Source organism: Phoca vitulina, unplaced genomic scaffold (assembly GCF_004348235.1).
Source record: "Phoca vitulina isolate PV1807 unplaced genomic scaffold, GSC_HSeal_1.0 scaffold3, whole genome shotgun sequence".
Classification (NCBI taxonomy): Eukaryota; Metazoa; Chordata; class Mammalia; order Carnivora; family Phocidae; genus Phoca; species Phoca vitulina.
Genome location: NW_022589706.1, coordinates 52,963,245 through 52,986,980, shown reverse-complemented (window position 1 = coordinate 52,986,980; position 23,736 = coordinate 52,963,245). Strand labels below are relative to the sequence as shown.

General features: G+C 34.1%; 1 protein-coding gene across 1 annotated transcript in view; it reads left to right on the top strand.

The window, feature by feature from the left end:
- Nucleotides 1–23,736, top strand: part of ANKRD17 (ankyrin repeat domain 17) — a 161,601-nt gene extending 137,865 nt beyond the window's left edge. The window contains 10 exon segments of the mRNA XM_032400529.1: nucleotides 986–1,157; nucleotides 2,521–2,968; nucleotides 3,452–3,607; nucleotides 5,735–5,884; nucleotides 7,173–8,809; nucleotides 12,729–12,926; nucleotides 19,766–20,014; nucleotides 20,393–20,571; nucleotides 20,930–21,094; nucleotides 21,815–23,736. Of these exon segments, the coding sequence (XP_032256420.1) occupies nucleotides 986–1,157; nucleotides 2,521–2,968; nucleotides 3,452–3,607; nucleotides 5,735–5,884; nucleotides 7,173–8,809; nucleotides 12,729–12,926; nucleotides 19,766–20,014; nucleotides 20,393–20,571; nucleotides 20,930–21,094; nucleotides 21,815–21,874 (3,414 nt within the window). The 3' untranslated portion in view covers nucleotides 21,875–23,736.

Here is a 23,736-nt window from a genome sequence, read left to right as displayed (position 1 = left end):
TAGAGGACATGGAAATGAAAGCATTTGAAGATGATTTTCTTACTTTATGAATCAAAGAGGAAAATTTAATAGTTAACATCACTTTTAAGAGATGTTATACTTTTAAACTTATTCTTAATTTTTTTGACTATGAAAGTACCCATTTTCACAAATAGAAACAATGAACAACTTATATTAAGTAAAATTGAAAGCCACCATCTTTCTGCTACCCTTCTTCCAATCCCCCACTCTAGTCAGTAGCTTTGATTTGTATCCTCTTCACCTTTTTTCTCTATTTCTACAAATAGAGCCGCATAAAGGGTTCCTTTCCCAATAAGGGGGATCATTGGTCTGCGGTGTGTATTCTTTTCTTCTAACCAATGTAATTTGGGAGCATATTACCAAGTATATAACACTTTTAATGGCTGCCTCGTATTTTGTGAATGTATACTGTTGTTAATTTATTCCCCCTACCCTTGGCATTGATGGATTTACCTGTTTCCACTTGCCATTATAATCAGTTTTGCAGTGGAAATTATTTTTTCACTATGGTCATTTTATAGAATAAATTCTTAGGATAAACAGTTTGTAATTTTCATAGGAGGCTTTCAAATTACCTTTCCTAAAATATAAATATTTATAGCCACAGCAGTATAGGAAGGAACTTATTTGCCCGAACTTCTGTTGATATATGATATCTTTTTTAATTTTGCAAAATTAATGAACAAAACAGGGTAACTTATTTTAATTTACATTTATTCAGTGATTAAGAAGCTATGTATCATTCTTCCGTTTTAAAATTAGATTGTTTTTATCATTAATTTGATCTTGACATTTAAAAATATTATTTTCTTTTTACAGTGATTTGACTATGATCTTGATCAAACAATAAATTGAACTAGATGACTTCGAATTTTATGGTATTCTAGTTCCCTTATGATAAAATGACATTATGTGAAAACTTTTTTTTTTACAAGGTAAATCTGTTTTATCGATCCTTTAACAGTTAAGAGAAGAAAGCCGGAGGTTGGCTTTGGCTGCCAAAAGAGAAAAGAGAAAGGAAAAGAGACGAAAGAAAAAGGAAGAACAAAGAAGAAAACTAGAAGAAATTGAAGCCAAAAATAAAGAGAACTTTGAACTCCAAGCTGCTCAAGAAAAAGAAAAACATAAAGTTGAAGGTATTTTCTCTAAATTACCATCTAATTTGATTCATGTAATACATTGTATTCAAAATTATATTTCCTTAAATATCAATAACTTAAGGTAAAAGTAGATTGCTAAGTCATTAAGCCCTTGAAGTACTTATACACTTTTTTCGTTTATTGACTTCTCCCTAGCTTTTTATTTTGAAGAATTTCTTTTTTTTTTTTTAAGAGTTTATTTATTTATTTGACAGAGAAAGAGACAGCAAGAGCAGGAACACAAGCAGGGGGAGTGGGAGAGGGAGAAGCAGGCTTCCCGCTGAGCAGGGAGCTTGATGTGGGGCTTGATCCCAGGACCCTGGGATCATGACGTGAGCCAAAGGCAGACACTTAACGACTGAGCCACCCAGGCGCCCCTATTTTGAAGAATTTCAAAGCTACAGACAAGTTGAAAGAATGATAAAATGAATACCTCAATACCCTCCACCTAGATTTTTAAAATAAACATTTTACCATATTTGCTTTATTTTTTTCTCTCTAAATATATATGTATATTATTTCTAAGCTGTCTAAAAGTAAGTTGCAGACATTCTGACATTGCACCTATAAAACTTCAACACGTATCCTAGGAATGACATGTGCTTATATAATCACAATACCTTTTATAATACCTAAAAAATTAAGAGTAATTCCGTAATATCATTTGTTATTCTAACCATATTTAGATTTTTTCTCAAAATGAGGGAATTATTTTAACTAGATTCTAACTAAACAATTATTTGATATGAAGATATTGTGAGGAGAAACCATTGCTTTTAAACCACCAAATATATATGCAATGTGTGTGTGTGTGTTTGTGTGTAATTTCCCTCTCCTCCAGCCTTTTGATTTTGAAAATGTCCAAACTGTAGAAAAGTTTATGGAATAGTATGATGAACACCTGTCTGTCACCTAGATTCCTATAACATTTTGGCACATTAGTTTAGTTTATCTTTTTTCCTCTCTTTTTGAACAGATTACATGTAAGTTGGACACCCCATGCAGTATCAGCACTAAATACTTAAATACGTATTTCCCAGAAAAAGAACATTATTTTATGTAACCACAGTAACATTACACCCATAAAATTTAATAATATATGTAATATATAGTACATATTCATATTTCCCAAATCGTCCCCAAAATATTTTTTATAACTGCCTACTCTACATTGTTTAGGACTTGAGCACAGAGAGAATAGATGTCATATCCGTCTCATTACTAATGAATGCTGGAATGATTGATAATAGTTGCAGAGTAACTCCTGACTTTATTGTTCTTCAAGTGCTTGAAGCTAAATATACTCTAAAAACGCTTAGAACTTGCTAATTTGGTATTGCTGGTGTTGCTACCTTTACAGATGAGCCTGAAGTCTTGACAGAGCCTCCAAGTGCCACAACCACTACTACCATAGGTATATCTGCAACCTGGACAACTTTGGCAGGTTCCCATGGTAAAAGAAATAACACCATAACTACAACCAGTTCAAAGAGGAAAAACAGGAAAAATAAAATTACTCCAGAAAATGTTCAGATTATATTTGATGATCCACTACCAATCTCATATAGTCAGCCAGAGAAGGTAAACGGAGAGTCCAAGAGCAGCAGTACCAGCGAGAGTGGGGACAGTGATAACATGAGGATTTCCAGCTGCAGTGATGAAAGTAGTAACAGCAACAGCAGCCGAAAGAGTGACAATCATTCACCTGCTGTGGTGACCACCACTATGACCAGCAAGAAGCAGCCATCAGTTCTGGTTACATTTCCAAAGGAAGAGAGAAAATCTGTTTCTGGCAAGGCTTCAATAAAGTTAGTTCCAATCTTCATTTTTATTATTTATAGTATCATCATGAAATTCTTTGTTGCTGAATTTTTCAGTAAAAAAAGGCAAATTAACAACTGGCAAAACAAGGGTTTGTCTTTGTGCTAAAGAAGTCACAATTTCATTTTAATGGAATAATAGGCTATTTTTGAAGTTTTGTGTTAAAAATGAAAGATAAAATTATTTTTACTATGTAACTTCTTTATTTTGGTTGTTAAATTTTAGCCCATGAAAAATATTGATGATGGTTTCTCAGGGGTTATTACTATAATTCAGCTCTGCTAATTTTGACCTCTAATTGACTCTTCATGTTATGCTAAATATTGAAAAGTGAGAAATAAGTTACTCATTTGTTTACTATATTTATTCCAAGAATACATAAAAGAATAAAATTATGTAATAGATTGCCTCTTTCATTTAAAATTCTACATTTGTTCTATATTTAATGTATTTTCCTCCCTCTGTTAAAGATTGTCAGAGACTATCAATGAAGTAACCAGTAATTCTCTGTCTACTTGCACAAAATCTGGTCCATCTCCCCTTTCCTCTCCAAATGGGAAGTTAACAGTAGCAAGTCCTAAGCGTGGACAAAAAAGGGAAGAAGGATGGAAGGAAGTTGTAAGAAGGTGAGTGATTGTTTCTTTAATTGTTTTTCTCATTCTTTTTATGTGAGGTGTTGTTTACCTTACCTTTAGATTCCTCCAACTATCCCAAAGGTTGCAAACGAACTGGTGGCCCAAGGCTGAATCTGGCCAACAGAGATAGTGTGCGTACACTGTATTTTAGATGGGAAAAAAAAAAAGTAGATATTAGTACTTCTAAAATCAGGAGATTTTACATAAAAAGTACGTAGACTTTCCGAAAAAATTACATGGATGATTGTGGTATTTGCTTGACCCCCAGGTATTGCTATTTGGTAGAGAACTAATTTAAAGTCTTTAGGGTGATAGAGTGTGTCTTACTCAACTTTGTAATCTGAGAGCCCAGTATGTGGTATCTTTTACATACTTGTAAATATTTGAAGAATGAGTAAGTATTGGTTTCAAACTATTCTTGTCTTTAAACCACAGGATGCCTTTATTTAAAGGATTTTAGGACTGAAATGTTTGGTTATATTTTGTTTGGGATTTTTAGAATTATATATATCAAAAAGTAAAACAGTATCTCAAACTAAAAGGTGGTAAGATACCACAGAGGATCTATTGTAAATCTCTAATAACCTATTCTAAAGAACTTCCCAGAAATTTCAACAAAAATTTAAGCTTTTGATTATTTGAAAGAAGAGCTATAATGAACCAAACTTATTCCTGTTAATCCCAATCTTTCATATTTTTGACCAAAGCCTCCCCCTGCCACTATCTCTATCTTCATCTGTCTCTGTCTCTGTCTCTCATTCACATATACACACACACTCATTCACATATACACACTCTGTTAAACTAACTGAAATCAATCACATTAGAGTACTATCTATCTAAAAGTAAGGTAATGCAGTTTTTCTGCATGTATTTTATACTGTGGTATACTAAGAAATTCTTAACTAATTTGAAAATAATGATCGCTATTTTGCCCTTTAGAAAAAAAGGAATTATCAAGTAACTTAGTTATGTATATTAAAGGGCAGGGGTCATAGCTAACCTTTTAAAAAATACAATATTTTAATTTACTATTTAATCTACCATTCTAGGGGTGCCTGGGTGGCTCAGTAAGTTAAGCGTCTGTCTTCAGCTCAGGTCATGATTCCAGGGTCCTGGGATCGAGCCCCACGTCGGACTCCCTGGTCAGTGGGGAGCCTGCTTCTCCCTCTCTCTACAGCTCCCCTTGCTTGTGCTCTCTCTCTGTCAAATAAATAAATAAAATCTTTAAAAAAAAAATAATCTACGATTCTAAATAAATAATTTACTTGTTCAATAAAGCGTAGCTGGCTCATTCTCTTTATTGAGAATTATACTGTATTTCTTTTAGGAGCATCCTTTAATTTAGGCTGGTCAGAAATGTATATGTACCTTTTCTGAAATGTGAATGTTTAGAATTGTAAAGCAATTTTGCAAATGTTAGATGGGTTTTGCTTTTTTAAAATTCCAGCAGGCTCTTCTCTTTCCTCACACGATGAAACATCCTTTAAATGAGTTTCCATGTTGATGGATAATCATCTTAATGCCTCTAAAAGAATGAAAGGAAACAATGCATTTTTAATATCATCCTTTCAATTTTAAGAGAATAAAAAGAATGTGAGTCAAACACCCAGGAAGTGCCCACAAGAAGCCTTTCTTGTTTCCTCAGTCTGGATTAGGTGCCCCAACCAGTGTGTCTTTATGATACCCTATTAGAGCACTCATGGCATGGTGTTGTGGCTTTCCTACTTGCTGTCTACATAGTCAATATATGTGGGCAGGAACCTATGTTTATCTTATTTGCCATTAATATTTGCATTAACACAGTGCATGTCTATATAATATGTGCTTTATAGATATTAATGAAAGATGAAAGTCAAAAAAACCAAACCATCTTTGGTAATGAGATGAGAAGCTGTGGTAACATGCTCGCGCACTCTCTCACTCTGTCTGTCTCTTCTGTCACTCTTAGTTGCCTTTTATCACCTAGAGTAAGAATAGATAGAAGAGGCTGACTCAACAATAATCTATTCTGTATTTACAGAAATGTATTTTAGTATAAGCCTCTTTCCTCATATTTTAATCATAACCACTGATACTAATGATAAATCTTAATTTATCTTTGCAACTTTTAAACAGGTCAAAGAAAGTATCTGTTCCGTCAACTGTGATATCCAGAGTGATTGGAAGAGGAGGCTGTAATATTAATGCTATTCGGGAGTTCACTGGTGCACACATAGATATTGATAAGCAGAAAGACAAGACAGGAGACCGGATAATAACGATAAGGCAAAACTCTTGTCTCTTATGTTTTCTCCCTTTGTGTTTTATTGCACTGTATCTTAATGAAATACAAGTATTTTGAGTTTTCAGTGGATCTTTATGTTTAATAGCATACTTTTTAAAATGGGAATTTGATTAGTATGAGAGAAGATAACCTTTACAATTTTTTTTCTCTAATTCATGTGCTCTTATGAAATATTTCAAAGGGCTTTTAAAGGAATTTTTCGTGTGTGTGTGTGTGTGTCAAAGGTTTAGATAATCTTTTCCTTACATAAACTGTTCATATGACATTCTTAAAATTTTATTGAGACTTTTTAAGAGGGAATAGGGGTTTCTCACCCATTTTAAGCAGTAGGCTTCCCTTTTTCCCCTTATTGGCTTTTGAGATTTATTATTCTGTGATTGTATCCTTAGAATATAAGCTCAGTCATAGATATAAATCTGAAGTGGATATTTGTCTTGTATTGACTATGTCTATACCTGAATACTCTTAAAATAAAGATATGATATTCTAAGAAATCTTAAGTTTGGTTGTGAGAGGCAGGTACCCCATTGCAGAGTCTGATATTTATATAGCCTACTTCGAAGGAAGCAGTTAGCTATTTCTATCTTGCACTTATCCTCCTCTCCTATCTTGTTTTTCCCTCTCCTGGGATAGGTGGGTAGTGACAACCTGCCTTATCTAGAGAAGAGGGAAGCAGATATCCTTTATGAGTAATTTCCCCCTTAGGGTTTCCATAAGGCTTTCCTTGCAGTCAAATATTTTCCTGAAGATCTAACATTAGGGTTTGACCTTTTGGCCATTGTTAGCATTATCAAGATTCCACTCTCATTTTGAGACATCTTTCCAGAGGAATTGTAACAATCGTTCTACTAATAGAGATTAGTCATAGATGGGGTCATTTTAGGTAGCAGGATTTAAAATAAAATACTGTTTTCTTACTCAATTTTTTTTTGTTCTTTGTTTACTTATATTGCTTTTAACATTGATCAACTGTTTGACTTTACAGTATCATTATGGATTAAAAGTACAGTGGTTTTTCTGACTAATGTATTTTATAGATAGGAAAAGGACTTCTTAGTGTAAGGAAACAGTATTAAAATGCATTTTTGAAAAGGGGCACGTCTGGACAGTTTATTGCTTTGCAGAATATCTCAAGAGTAGTCAGAAAATTGCTGCTTAACTTTTATTATTCTCTATATGTATGTGTACACATTCACGAATGAATTTAGGCTTCGCCTATTAAAAAGTAGGAGAAATTGGGCCTAATTCCTTTTTTTGGTCAATTTATAGGGGTGGCACTGAATCAACAAGACAGGCAACTCAGTTGATCAATGCTCTGATCAAGGATCCAGACAAAGAAATTGATGAACTTATTCCAAAGAATCGTTTGAAAAGCTCCTCAGCAAATTCCAAAATAGGGTCATCAGCACCTACCACCACTGCTGCTAACAGTTCCTTAATGGGAATTAAAATGACGACTGTAGCTCTGTCATCAACATCTCAAACTGCCACAGCACTCACTGTGCCTGCAATTTCTTCTGCATCTACTCATAAAACCATTAAAAACCCAGTGAATAATGTGAGGCCTGGTTTTCCAGTTTCTCTTCCATTAGCATATCCTCCTCCACAGTTTGCACATGCTTTGCTTGCTGCTCAGACTTTCCAGCAGATCCGTCCACCAAGGTTGCCCATGACCCACTTTGGAGGTACTTTTCCACCAGCTCAATCCACTTGGGGTCCTTTTCCTGTCAGGCCTTTGAGCCCTGCCAGAGCTACTAACTCGCCTAAGCCTCACATGGTGCCTCGCCATAGCAATCAGAATAGCAGTGGTTCTCAGGTGAATTCAGCAGGTTCTTTAACTTCAAGTCCAACAACTACAACCAGTTCATCAGCTTCAACGGTGCCTGGTACATCTACAAATGGCAGTCCAAGTTCACCTTCTGTCAGAAGGCAGCTTTTTGTCACAGTTGTGAAGACATCCAATGCCACCACCACAACAGTCACAACCACAGCAAGCAACAACAGCACTGCACCCACAAATGCCACATATCCTATGCCTACTGCCAAAGAACACTACCCAGTATCATCCCCATCTTCCCCATCACCACCAGCCCAGTCAGGAGGGGTTTCTAGAAACAGCCCTTTGGATTGTGGAACAGCATCTCCAAATAAAGGGGCATCTTCCTCTGAACAGGAAGCAGGTAGTCCACCAGTAGTAGAAACAACAAACAGTAGACTTTCAAACAGCAGCAGTTCTTCTGGGGGTTCATCAGTTCATTCTGCTCAGCAACAACCTCCGGGTTCTGTTTCTCAGGAGCCAAGACCACCTCTTCAGCAGTCTCAGGTTCCTCCCCCGGAAGTTAGAATGACTGTTCCTCCTTTAGCAACAACAAGTTCTGCTCCAGTGGCGGTGCCTTCTACTGCCCCAGTGACTTACCCTATGCCTCAGACACAAATGGGATGCTCCCAGCCTGCCCCTAAAATGGAAACCCCTGCTATTAGACCACCCTCTCATGGCACAACTGCCCCTCACAAGAATCCAGCTCCAGTGCAAAATTCATCTGTTGCAGTCCTCAGTGTCAATCACATTAAAAGACCTCACAGTGTTCCCTCTTCTGTCCAGCTACCTTCAACCTTAAGTACACAAAGTGCTTGTCAAAATTCAGTACATCCAGCAAATAAGCCTATTGCTCCCAATTTCAGTGCCCCCTTACCATTTGGGCCCTTTAGCACATTGTTTGAAAACAGCCCTACTTCTGCTCATGCCTTCTGGGGAGGATCTGTTGTTTCATCTCAGTCAACACCAGAATCTATGCTATCAGGAAAATCCTCATATTTGCCAAATTCAGATCCTTTGCATCAGTCTGATACTTCCAAAGCTCCAGGTTTTAGACCACCATTACAGAGACCCGCTCCAAGTCCCTCAGGTGAGTTCATATTTTCTCACATTCTGCAGCTTGTGATTTATGCAAGTGATAGGAAAACTCTTGGTCATTTTCTAATTTTTTTTTTTTTTTTAAAGATTTTATTTATTTGACAGAGAGAGACACAGCGAGAGAGGGAACACAAGCAGGGGGAGTGGGAGAGGGAGAAGCAGGCTTCTGGTAGAGCAGGGAGCCCGATGCGGGGCTTGATCCCAGGACCCTGGGATCATGACCTGAGCCGAAGGCAGACACTTAACGACTGAGCCGCCTAGGCGCCCCTCTAATATTTTTACTCAATGACTGGGCCAGATAGAGATTGTTGAATTCATTTACCTGAAATGCTGTTTGAGTATTAGATGTGTTGAGTATGGCATTTAAAAAAAAAATCTTTTTAGAAGCCGCAGTGGATTTTATCTTGAATTTACCATAAATAAATTTCATTATCAGGTATATTTTTCTCTCTCAAATAAAACCGTCTCTTATGTTTAAATTTAATAAGGTAATGCCATGAAAAGTTTATTTAAAAAATAATAAAGCTCTTAAAAATTTGATTTCATTTCTTTTTTTAAAATACTGAGAAAAATATAGAGCCACATAATTTTAATAAGGTAGCTACTAATCATATGCACTATTTAAATTAAAATTAAATAAAATTAGAAATCTCCTCTCAGTCAAGCTGGCCATATTTTTTGAAATTTGTTTTCCAGTTTTATTGCAATAAAACTGACATCACTATAGGTTTAAGGTGTACAGCATAATGATTCGACTTACGTATTTTGTGAAATGATTACCGTAATAAGTTTAATTACTATCCATCACCATATAGCTACAATAAGAAAAAAGGAAAAATATTATTTTTCCTTGTGATGAGAACTCTTAGGATTTTACTCTCTCTTAACAACTTTCATACATATCATGCAGCATGTTGTACATTATCATGTTGTACATTACATCCTTAGTACTTCTTTATCCTGTAACTGGAAGTTTATATCTTTTGATCACCTTCCTCCAGTTTCCCTTCTTCCTACTCCGCACCTCTGGTAACCACAAATCTGATCTCTTTTTCTTTGAATTGGTTTCTTTGTTTTTAGATTCCACATACATGAGATCATACAGTATTTGTCTTTCTCTGCCTGACTTATTTCACTTGCCATAATGCCCTCAAGGTCCATCCATGTTGTTGCAAATGGCAGGATTTCGTTCCTTTTTATGGCTGAGTAATACTCCTGTGTGTGTGGGTGTGCACACACGTATGCATGTGCATCTGTTGATGGACATTCATTCATCTGTTGATGGACACTTCAGTTGTTTCCATGTCTTAGCTCTTGTAATAATGCTGCTATGAACATGGGAATGCAGATATCTTTTTGAGTTAGTGCTTTTGTTTCCTTTGGATATATTTCCAGAAGTGGAATTGCTAGATCATATATACCAGTTCTATTTTTAATTTTTTGAGGAATCTCCATACTGTTTCCAAAGTGGCTCTAAGTGCTTAATAAGCACATATGGCTAGTAGCTACCATAATGGACAGTAGAGATATCAAATATATCCATTATCTTAAAAAGTGCTACTGGACAATGCTGATATTTATAGAGGATTTAAAGATCTCCTGGTTTTGAGTGATTGCTTTTTTTTTTAATTTTCTACTTTGAAATGTTTTTAGATTTATGGAAGAGTTTTTCTATAATTACCTCAACTTCCCCTAATGTAAATATTTTATATAATCCTTTATTTATTAAAACTAGGAAATTAATACTGGTACAGTATAATTAACTAGACTACAGACTTTATTCAGATTTCACCAGTTTTTCCAGTGATGTTCTTTTTCTGTTGCAGTGTCCAATCCAGGATACCAAGTTGCATCTAGAGCTATGTGTTTTAGTATGAACATTTCAAGTAATTAAAGATAAGCCATGCCAGAGATAGACAAACTATCGCCCATGGGCCAAATATGGCCTGCTGCCTGTTTTTACATTTGTAGCTTTTTAAAATTGAGATTCAATAATAGTGTAAGATTTTTTAATGACTTAAAAAATTTTTTTAAATAATAATACATGACACAAAAAAATAGGAAATTAAAAGTTCAGTGTTCGTAAATAAAGTTTTATTGGGACACAGCCATGCCCAGTCATTTACATATTGTGTTACAGCTGCTTTCATGCTGTAATGATAGCCTGGAAATACTGCTATTCAGCCTTTTGCAGAAAGGTTGCCAACCTGTGTTATTGAAGAGGTGACATTCTGGGACTAAAAATTTCTAAATTTAATGTGGACTGGGTATTATTTTTGCCTATTTCTATGACATGTGAATACAATGTAATGAACATGGTCAGTAAATATTTCTTTGCTGGGGACTGATTGAAATATTTATGTGTACTTTCAAAATAACATCATTTCTCTTAGAATAAATATAATTTTAAAAGAACATTATATGCTAATGCACTGGAAATGTTTTTATATTTCGTTTTTATGATAGTTGAAATTTATTGAAAATACTTCACTTTTCAGGAAATCTAGGTACTGTGTTGAGAAAGACTAAAATTAAGATTTAGAGAAAAAAATAAATTCTTATTTTGTGGAAAGGTATAGATAAAAGGCCAGCTCTATAAGGGAGGTGAGGTTTGGGGGGTGTACGGTTGATTAGAGCCAAAATTAGCATTGAAGTTTAATTGTAGAGCCCATTGGAGGGGAATACTACTTGATTCAGGTAAACAGAACAGGCATATTTGCCTTTACAGCTCCATCACTATTACTACACTCAAGAAAATTAACATTAATTCAGCAATACCACCCAATATTCAGTACCATCATCCCAGATATATCCATTATGTCTGTATGTTCCTTTTTTTTTCTGATTCAAGATTCAGTCAGGTTGTACACATTGCTTTGGCTGTTATGTCTCTGAGGTCTCCCCCAGTCTAAAATATCTCACTACCTTCCTTTGTTTTTCTTGACATTGAATCCTTTGAAGAGTCCAGTTGTTCTGGAGAATGTCCCACATTTTAGATTAGATTCATCTATTTCCTAAGTCTGTGATTACATTCAGGTCAAACATTTTTGGCAGAAACATCAGATGGGTGATGTTTTGAACCTCACACTGCGTTACATCAGGAGGCATTCAATGAAGATTGTTTCACTATTAGCTATTGCAAAGAATGGCCACTTAGTTAAAGCGCTGATCATCAGATATGTCCATCATATAAGTATAGCCATGTTTTTTTCCCTCTAGTTTTTTTTAAGACTTTATTTTTTTAATAGCACATTTAGGTTCACAGAAAAGTACAGAGGAGGTTGAGAGAAAAGTACAGACATTTCCCAAATACCTCCTGCCCCTAACAGGCATAGCCTCTTCCATTATCAACATTCCCCACCAAGAGTGGTACATTTGTTAGAACTGATGAACCTACATTAATGTATCATTATCATCCAGAGTCTATAGTTTACATTAGTGTTTACTCTTGGTGTTGTACATTCTGTGGGTTTGAACAAATGTTCAATGACATGCATCTACCAGTATAGTATCATACAGAGTATTTGCAGTGTCTTAAAAATTGTGCTTTGCCTAATCATTCCTTCCTTCCCCCTGAGTTTTTTAAAGATATATTTTTTATGTAATTCTTTGGCCATTAAGCCTATTTAAATTCCAGTGTTGATATGAAATCTACATGTATTCTGTAATAACTAATTAAAATATCAGATTAAAATTAAATATAAAAATAATTTTCCTTGATAATTGTCCTTTTTTTATAGTTATCTTTATAGAGGGGGAAATGACTAGTCAATAGACTGGAAGAATAAGCAAGGAGAAATTTTTTAGCCATCTAAAATATTTGGGGGTATTAGGGACCTCTTGGAATTTTAGGGTTTTTTTTAATTTTTTTCTTCTACAGGTAACAATTATAAATTATCTTCTAATTATAGGTATTGTCAATATGGACTCGCCATATGGTTCTGTAACACCTTCTTCTACACATTTGGGAAACTTTGCCTCAAACCTTTCAGGAGGTCAAATGTATGGACCTGGGGCACCCCTTGGAGGAGCACCCACAGCTGCTAACTTTAACAGACAACATTTTTCCCCACTTAGTTTGTTGACTCCATGTTCATCAGCATCAAATGGTGAGTATTATACATTGTAATTCCATAAGAAGAGTTTGTGTATATGTTTCCTTAAAAACAAAAGGTTTTTAAGTGGGAAAAGACAAAGTAAAAGATGATTTAAGAGCTATGAGCAAGTCTTGAACATATCAAGACTAATGAAATGGGAACAGAGGAGCAAACATTTTTGTAAATAACAAATGATTAAAAAGTCTGAAATAAAAATTTAAAAAAAAGTCTGAAATACATCATAATTTTTGAGTGATTTTACCTGCTTAGTTTTTTCTTACTCCTCTTAAAATTAATTTTTATCCCTAAATATATAACAGATCTAGGTTAGTGTCTTCTGTGTATGTTGAGCTGAAATTAAACCATCATAGGAATAAATAGATTCCTTAAGATACTACATATAGGTGATTCATATTCACCTATTTATATATAAAAATAAGGATAGTTTTTTATTTTCATGTTCATGAAAAAATAGGAATTGGGAGAAAAGGAGTTAAAATTGCAACATGACTGCTCATTGTAAAATGTTAACCTGAAATTTTTTGATAGTTAATCTTTAAAATAGAATGGATTCTCAGAAGCAGAGAATGTTTTTAAGCACAACTGGTATTAATGTTTATTACTTTAGATATTAATATTTATTTAGGAAATAAACTCAGAAATTTTTGGATGAAATTCACGAAGTATGATAGGTTGTTTTGCCCTATAAGTTCAGTGTGTGGGCTTTTCATTGTTTTTTGATTTTTTTTTTTTTGTGGTTTGGTTTTATGTTCACTTGATTTTTGTTTTTGTTGAAAAACATTGTGCTTTTTGTAACAATGCAACCAATATAGGTTAGGTTTTCTACTACATTGCTAACTGATACAGAATGTCATTGAAGTCATTAAAATTTTCATTGATGCATTCCAACAACTTTTTGTTTCAAAAGTTTCATTAATTTTCAGACTTACAGAGAAGTTGAAAGAATAAGAAGCATCCATATTCCTTTGAATTGGTAATTCCTTAAAATTACCAATTTTTTAAACATTTTGCTCTATTTTATCTCTTTGCTTTTTTTATTGTTGAACCATTTAAAAGTAAGATTCAGATATAACACTTAAGACCTAAAAACTTTAGTGTGCATCTTAAAAATAAGGATTTTCTTACACAGCCACAATACCATTATCAAATAGCTAATGTATTAATATTAATTTAGTAATATCATGTGATATGCAGTCCCTATTCAGATATCCCCAGTTGTCCTAAAACATTTTTTATAGATGTTTTTCCTCTTTGAACGATGAATCACTCAAGGTAAACGTATTACATTAGATTATGTCTCTCAAGTCTAACTTAAAAAATAATAATAATTTTAAACACAATAGTACAAAGAACCCTTGTATATTTTTATCAGATTCATCCCACTCTCCCCCTACAGTGTATTTCTGGGTGTGTGGATGTATAGAATTTTTTTCCTGTACCATTTTAGAGTTGTGGATATCAAGCTATTTCCCCCTGAATACTCTAAATGATAGTATTTCTTAAAAACAAGAACATTCTCTTCCACAGCTATGTTACAGTTAGCAAATTCAGCAAATTTTACATTGGACAGTATTATCTAATAGCCCATATTCGCATTTCACCAAGTGTCCCAATAACACATTTATTATTTCCTCTCATCCAAGATTCAAATCAAGATCACAAATTGCATTCAGTTCCATGTCTTTTTAGTGTCAAATAATCTGGAACTGTTCCTTCACCCTTCTTTGTCTTTCAAAGAAAGTCTTTGGAAGATTACAGGTCAGTGGTTTGGTAAAATTCCCCTTAATTTTGTTTTTCTGATGTTTCATGATTAAATTTAGGTTATTTGTTTTTGACAGGAATATTACTATATAGTCAATGTTGTATCCTTCTTTCAGTACATGATATTGCATAATATGTTAGTTTGTACCATTATTGGTGCTGTTAACTTTGATCATTTGCTTATGATCATGTATGCCAGGTTTCTGTACTTCAAATTATCATTTTTCCCTTTGTAATTAATAAGTAATCTGTGGAGAGTTTCTCTGACATTGTGTTCTTATTCCTCATCAGACTTTGAGACACAGAGTGTAAGGGAATGGGGGAAGAAGTAGCACTTGTCTGAGTAAAAATAATAGTTTTGCTTTTGTAACCAGGTTAATGTTTATAAATTTCAAAAAGAAAATCAAGTTTGATGAAGGAAAAAATAAATGGATAAATGGAAATAAACTTATCTGTGTTTCAAGTTATTAACATAAACCTACTAAAAGAAATCCAATAAAACTCTTAAACCATAGTACTTTATATACTCTCAGTCTAAAGAAAAATAGATTTCAAACAAATCTTCAGTTCTACTTAGGACATTGGATTTTTATAATGTTATGGATAAGCAATTCTAAAATTATGGGGTCTATTGTAGGATTGGGCAAGTAAGTATATTTTAATGATGTAATCCATGGTCCTCACTGTGAGAAGAGGAGATGTGAAATGGGGTAAGGCAAAGAAGAACCCTATGGAATTGGATTAGAATTAGAGGATTAGTGTGAACTCAGGATTTTTCATTACCTGTATATTGGAGTAAATCCTATGAAATTGCTATTTTCCCACCAGCTCTATCTACTGAAAGGGCCTAGAAGCAATTAATTTTCATCAGGAGTGAGCATATCCAGTGTCCAGATCCATCTGTTAAATATTTTTGTCCACTGAAAGAAATAGGCTTTCTTGAGGAAATAGCTGATTTGAGAGCTGGGGCGTATCGGGAACTTGCAAAGTCTTAACGGTGTCAGAGAGTAATTAAGTGCTCAAAATGATGGGGACATGTCAGGAAACACAAAGCAGCTTTAAAGAGACTCCCACTGGCCAAATTCAGGAAAATCTGACCACCAAAGTGAATAATGGCAGCACACTGGATAAAATCTAAGAATCCATAAGTCCATAATGATTAAGATTTAAAAATTTTTTTTTAATTTTTTAAATTTTTATTTTTTTAAGAATTTAAATTTTTAGAAGGGAAGGGAACTCTCTTCCTTACAGTATAGGGACAACTCATACATGTAGAAGGAATTGTAATTAGAGTCATTGTTTTGTAATCATTAAAGGATTGATTTAGGCAAGACTCTCACTTTTACTTCTTTTTTTGTTGTTTTTGTTTTACAAATAATTTTGTTTATTTTATTATGTTAATCATCATCTCACTTTTACTTCTAATACTGAATTTTTAACTAGTCTGCATTTTCCCCACTTAATATAAATCTTAATACTGTTACTTTTTAATGACCATTTAGTTTGTTTTGTCAGACTTTCAGCTCTTTTTAGGTAATCTGTTTGCTTTTTTTTTCTAATTATATAATTAGAGATGAGAAAAGAAATTATAATAATTTGGCACTTTTCATGACAAGGAACATAGACCCACCAAAGGAATCTCAAGGAAAATGGTATTGACTTTTAAAGCTATACAGGACTGTCTGCAGAACCATGCAGGATTTGATCCAGGGCCATCTTCAGAGCCATCCAGCTATTCCCTCCATCTCTCTCTTTAGAGGATTTATGACAGACTCGTGGTCTGTGTCTTGTGAGTCTCCTCTACGTTTAGCCTTCTTCATAATCTCATCTTGTATATGGTCCTCAAAGATTCAATTCATAATTAGTTAAACCAGTTTTTCTTTGTTTATCAATTGTACCTTTCTGAATGAGGAATATAATTTGCTTAGCTCCTACGTTCAAGTCGGGCCATGTCAGTCATAGATTACTGCTAGCCTGAAATGGATCATTCTTCAGTCAGACACCTGTCATTAGTCCAGTAAGCTTGCAGGGAGGAAGCAGAAAACAGTCATCTGATAAAAATATGGCTAGTGAGATGGCAGAATCTGTGAAGAGGGCAAATCTCTTAAGTGGGGCTGGTCAGCAGACAGGCCTAGTTACTCCATTCATTTAAACAGAATATGGAGGGTGTTTTGCTTTGCTTTGCTTTGCTTTGCTTTGCTTTGCTTTTGTTTTTGGAAGGATTCGGGAAAGGAGAGAGAAACCAGATCTAACACTGACAATAGGGCAGGTTTCCAGGGATGAGTGTGGGAGAGGTAGAATTCATTTGTCTGACCCATCCATCAGTCCTTGCCTGCTTGTCACCTTTGACTTTGTCTTGGCATTACTTATTCTGGGTTGATCCTTCTCAGGTGTGTAATTGTGTCCTTTCAATACATAGTTTAAAAAACAAAACCCACAACTTTCTTTATCCCTTGTGTTTACACCTTCTGGAATATTCTTTCATTTCTACTACTTTCCTGAGTTTTGTCATTGTTTCCAGTTTTACTAATTCTGAATTATGCTGTTCTTGCCTATGTTTTTCTTTCATTTCTTTTAGCTCACATTGGAATTTTAGAGTATAGCTTTCTTTCTGATACACCTTTGGAATATTAGAATACAGCTTTCTTTTTGGCATGCTTTTATTATCTGTAAGATATTCTGGATCCATATCTCTTAGTTCATATAATAGCTTTGTATGGAATTTGACTGCATTTCTATTCTGTTTTACATTTTAAATTAAATGAGTTTTCCTGAACTTTTAGAAAGGATAAGTGGATCAGTTATCTTCTCTAGCTTAAAGGCTCTAGAATTTCATCTTTTAGGCAAGTATGCAAAAATATGGCCTTAATACTTTATTAAATCTGGCTTTGTTATCCTTACCCTCCCACCACTCCCACCTTTGCCCCACTCTTGACTGGATCTTGTGTTTGCTTTGCATCTGTTGTCCCTTTCCTGCTCAACTTGGAATCCATTCCCAGAAGTTTCTTAGCAGTGTGAGGCTTTATCATGGATTGAGGCTTCAGCAGTATTTTTGAGAGTTCATAGGGTCACTATTGCTCCAGCTGCTTCAGAACTTTTTGTAAATCCCTTGCAATTACCCATGCATAGGCAGAACTCTCCCAGTTTCACCCACTCTTCTCAGATTGGCCTTCTCTCTGCTTTCCTTTGAGTACCTTTGACTGTTTTGTTCTCCTATTCTGTTATTAAGTCTGGAGAATTGCTTCTTTCCACACAGATTCTGATACCACAGAGGTCTTACAGCTTTTGGTGATTTGTCCCCATTCACTTGTATCTTTTGATTCATTTGGATATTTTGTTAGTTTTGTTATAGATGTTATCCAGGGGTGTTTGGCTTTGCTAACTTAGTAGCTTGTTTTTATGGAAAGGTTTGGGAAGAATCAAAACTTGTGCTGCTACACCTCCATCTTAGAATTCCTTCTTATACCAGTGCAGTTTTAAGGTGAATTTAGAAATATGTATAATTACTTCAAAGACACATATATGGCTTTTCTGTTTTCTTATGATTTATTAAAAGTAATACTGTCAAGAAATGCTAATGGATCCATGACCACAGAAGATATATTTTAATTTTTCATTAGAGACTAACAGTTCTCTTGGTTTACTTATGCCGATAAGCTCGTAAGTTTCATGTTTTTGTTCCCCAATAAAATCTATATCCTTATAATAAATTATAATTTATAAAGTACTTTCATATTCTTTTTTTTTAGTTAATAATATTACTACGATTCATTGAGAGAGGTGGTACTATCAGTTTAGCCAAAATGGACTTCTGCAAGCACTAGTAAGATGAAATTTATCTCCGCAGTACTTTCCAAATCTATACAATTCTAAAATAATACATGGCAAATCTTTTTTTAAGCATATTCAGACTAATACTATTACTGAATTTTTCTTTGTCTTTCACATTCCCTGAAAAGTACCTTGGGAAGTAGAGGCACTATGCTTTTGTGTATGTGTGTGTAGATAGATAGGTTGATTGATTTTGCAAATTTATTAGCTACCTGAATCCCTTTGGAGGAATATACACATACACACAGAGAGAGAAAGAGAGAAAACTTAAATGAGAAAAGATGGTTAAATGGAAAAGTATTATTAAGTGACTATCCCTAGGGCTTCTAGGGCATACAGTCAGGCAGTTATGAGTAAATTGTAGATAAGCAGGTAACTCTTTTGACTTTTAAGCTTCAGACTCCACCATTTACACCCTATTTAAATTTAAATGTGCTTGATATTTAAATTTCAAATGGGAAATACAATTTGGGTTGTTCTTGTTTTTTCCTCTCTCTAGTACATGAAGAAATTGAATCACTAAAGTATACTCCCAAATATTAAGAACCCGCCTTGTTTTGATACGTAAAGCTTAAATTGTCATTTTGAAAAGCTTGTTCTGTGGAATACCCATGTGATACATGATACAATAAAACAAGTTGGGCAGTGAGGCGTAGCCCTCTGTTGGTATTTTATTAGCATACTAAGTTTCTGTAAAGTTCTGATTTAAAGAAACTTACTTTTTTTCTCAAGTTAGATTGTCCAAATTTGTTGGCTCCTTGAATCCCTTTGTTTTCATCATAGTATACCAAGAGACTTGTGTTCTCAAGGAAACACTTCAATTGTTTGGAAATTGCCAATACAGGCATGATTTTCCCCACCTCTCTTTTGTTGTTGTTTAGCCTTTTTAATTTAAACATTGTCTTCTCATTGTTGTGGTGTTTATTTTACTCAGTGTCAAGCATTTATTTAAATATTAATTAGCCTAATGGGTTATATTACCTGTGTAGTTGGACATCTTCACAGTCTGCTATCACATAACTAAATGGAAAAATTGTGAATCAAATTAAAAAATGACTGCAAAATCATAGAACTTAACCAAATTATTTAATATGCATAATTTTTAAGCATTATTCTCATATTTCATTTTTCCTCAGAGAACACATATATAAGGTGTCTTCAGAATGTAAGATTTGGTTTTACAAAATTACACCCTCTGTAGATGACATTTATACTCTTTCAAAATATTTTTTCTCTAGATTCTCCTGCACAGTCAGTATCCTCTGGAGTTCGTGCACCTTCGCCTGCCCCATCATCAGTACCTTTAGGGTCAGAAAAGCCCAGCAATGTCTCTCAGGACAGAAAAGTTCCAGTCCCTATTGGGACTGAACGTTCTGCACGTATCAGGCAAACTGGAACTTCAGCTCCATCTGTTATTGGGAGTAATTTATCCACATCAGTAGGGCATAGTGGCATCTGGTCCTTTGAAGGGATTGGTGGCAATCAAGGTAAGACATGCTATTCTACCTACCAGAAATTAAGTTTTAAATTTATGCATTTAACTAAAGTATTGTAAGTAATATTTAACAGTCATTCTTAAAAGATCTATATTCATGTCTCTTGGTTTTCACTAATCAGGTTTATCTCACCTTGGCTTTTTTTCTTTTGTAACACAAAGTGTTTAGGTTATTTTATTAGGCTATTATATCACTACCTACACACATGGAAATACTGCAGTAAATATATAAAAGTAGGTCATTATTCCGAAGGAATGCACAATTCAATGTAAAAAATTCTAGATAGAAATATATTAAATATTTTATTTTACTGTCTTCTGGTTTTAAAGATCACCAGCTATCTTTTTCTACCATTTTGTTTTCCCTCAGACAAAGTAGACTGGTGTAACCCTGGGATGGGAAATCCTATGATTCATAGGCCAATGTCCGATCCAGGAGTGTTTTCACAGCATCAAGCAATGGAGCGAGAGAGTACAGGAATTGTAACTCCTTCTGGTACATTCCATCAGCATGTTCCTGCAGGATACATGGACTTTCCTAAAGTTGGGGTAATGGTGACTTAAATAAGCACTTTCATATTTCTAAATGTTTTTCTTATTATTAGCTTCATTTTACTTCCAAGTGGATAAGTGTGAAATAATGCACGGGCTTCAGCTTGTAATTATAGGTGAAAATCTGGCTAGAGAAATGTTTTTTGACCAAATATTTTGGCTGTGGTAGGCTTACATATAGTCTAATGCTAGAAGAAATCATATAATGGAAAATAATTTTTAGATTACCTAGATAACATACTTTTTCAAAATAAGATGAAGTTTCATTTTTAAGGCTATGGATTATATTGGGAAAAGTAAGCAATGACTTGAAGATATGACTGTGTGCATAATTTTTTTCTTCTCCTTTTTTAAGGGTATGCCTTTCTCTGTGTATGGGAATGCAATGATTCCTCCAGTAGCACCTATTCCTGATGGTGCTGGAGGACCCATATTTAATGGCCCTCATGCTGCAGACCCCTCTTGGAACTCCCTGATAAAGATGGTTTCAAGCTCCACAGAAAATAATGGCCCTCAAACGGTAAGGCTGATCATTCAGGGAACATTTCTTTAGTGTTTATGAGATGCCAAGACAAATAGGATACAGGTAAATCATGGTAGTGAGGGAGTATGGTGAATACGGGTAATTGAGAAAGTTGAAGGGAATTTAATACAGCAGGAGGATATGGAAAATGGTACCAAAGGTAGTGATTGGAGCAAAAATTATAAAAGGCATAATATATTTCATTGGGTAGCAGATGGTAAGTAAAAGATTTTAAATTACAAAGTGTTGTAACTTTATACATCAGAATTTACTAGTGGTATGAAAAGGACCATCTAGAGGTTATTTATTATTATACGTATTATAAATGTCAGAACAGTGTATAATTAAAACTCCAAAAATTCACAGAAATGATTAGTGATTAGTATATTTTAGCTTATGTTGGTGTATGCTGAATATCTTTGACTCATTTTCTTTCTTTAATCAATCAGTCTGTATGCATTCAGGTAATGGTTTTTAAAAAATGACAATAAATCAGATCCTGTTTGAGAAATAAGAGGAGAGGCAGGAAAACAACAAATAAAAGTGGCTTATCATTGTTTTTCTTCATTGTTTCCAAGTATGTTGCAAATTGAATGAGATTTAGCTATTTTAGCTCATAGATATTAAGAGCACTTCCTTAGTTTTTAAGAGTTTTGTTTTAATCAAATATGTGTTAAATATGTAATACTTAATAAAATGCATGCTCTACATTCATAGGTGTGGACTGGACCCTGGGCACCTCACATGAACAGTGTGCATATGAACCAGCTTGGCTGATGAGGATCAGCTTGTTAGCCTGCAGATTCCTTTTCATTCAGAGGAAATCACAAGTGGCCGAAAAAAATTTATGCTCCCAAATCATTCTACTGATGTGCTTGACTGAAGTGTGTAGGCTTTTTGCAGAAGAAGTTACTAACTGACCTATTTTCTGTGAACATTTGTGACTGCCCATTCCCCACCAACATCCGTTTTACCTTAGTTAGCATTTTTCTTATCGTTTTTCTTTTTTTCTTTCCCTCTTCCCCTTTGGACATAACTTTCTGTTGAAGCTGTTCTTTGGCTGGTTGGTTTTAGTACTGTAAACTGCTTCTGAGCAAACACGGAAATTTAGCAAAATTATGTAAACTTGATCCTGAAGTTTTAGAATGGCAAATAAATGTACAATTGTTTACATAACAGAAAAGGCTAAGCAGAAAGTAAATTTCAATATGTCAGTATAGAGGCTCTACTTTATGTAGACTTAAATTAATGTGAGATATGTACCTTCATATTCAGAAATCTGGATGTTTCCTTCATACATTAAACTATTAATAAGCATAACTTTTCTGCTTGTGTAATTTAAGTATAAAGTAAACCAATGGGCATTATCAGTGATGTTTCCTGATGTTGGCTTTTAAAATACCCATCTTGCTCTCTTTTTTGCGTTTGTTTGCAGCAGGGCACATATAGAAGAAATTTATCACCTCTCCATGTCTTCTTACTACCTTGCCACACTTTTAAAACTAATACACACTTCTCTCTTCATTCTTTTCTCACCTTTACCGCTAATAACAGTAAAATTCTCTTGCTGATCGTGAAATAATGTTTTATAAAGATTTTTATTGTAATGGCTGCTACAGAGGAGCGGAGCACCTTCATCATCACCTGTGGTTCTTCTAACCATAAGATGTTTAGTCTTTCTGAGAATTTAAAAAGCCACCACTGGTTCCCAGTCAGCATATACAAGCTCTTACTATACTGTTTATTATTAAATAATTCAATGTACTATTTTATATTGGATATATTGATTCTTAACATTGGCTTTCCAGTCATCAAGAGTCAACATAAAAATTCCAATTTTCAGTAATTTAGTGGAAAGTATCTTTTTTCCCCCCTAATTTTAAAGGCTCCTTATTCTCTACACTTGTATATTATCATTGAAAGGGATCAACAGCTAGGGGCAAGTAATAAAGGAAATTTTGCATTTGTCATTAAGACAATTTATGGTATACATGAATATACAGAATACAAAATAACGTCTTCATTTAACCTGTTTATATAAGATACAGGGCCACACTAAACTACTCAGTGAGATTTATCTATTCCATTCACTTGAAACAATAAACAATAACATATCCAAGAAGAATATGTGTCCTACCCTGTCTCATATGGAAAAATAAATTATATGGTTGAAATAAAAAAGAAAGTAAGCATAAAAGTGAAATAATGAATGCATCAATCTGCCCTTTTTTTTTAATTAAAAAAATTCCACAGTAGTGAAACTCAAATTCAGATAAATTGCCCAGAGTTGACAATATTAATATGGTTCCTTGGCTGTAAAGTAAATGAAATGATTTCTTTACTCTGATAGCCTGAATAAAGAGTAAAAAGATTTCTCAAACATATCTAGAAGTTTGTAAACAACACATATATATTTTAATTTAGGAGGTGGTCTTAAAATATATAAATTTGTTTTGCTACCTATGATCAATATGACCAAAGTTAGGGCAAAAGCTAAATGATATCCTGCAAACATACCTCTGAAATAAAATTATAGCACTTTACTAAGAAAGGTGTGTAATGCTGTTTAACAGAGTATTTTATATATGACTTTTGCCACTATCCTATAATTTCTTGTTTAATTTTTTTCCTGAGTTAAT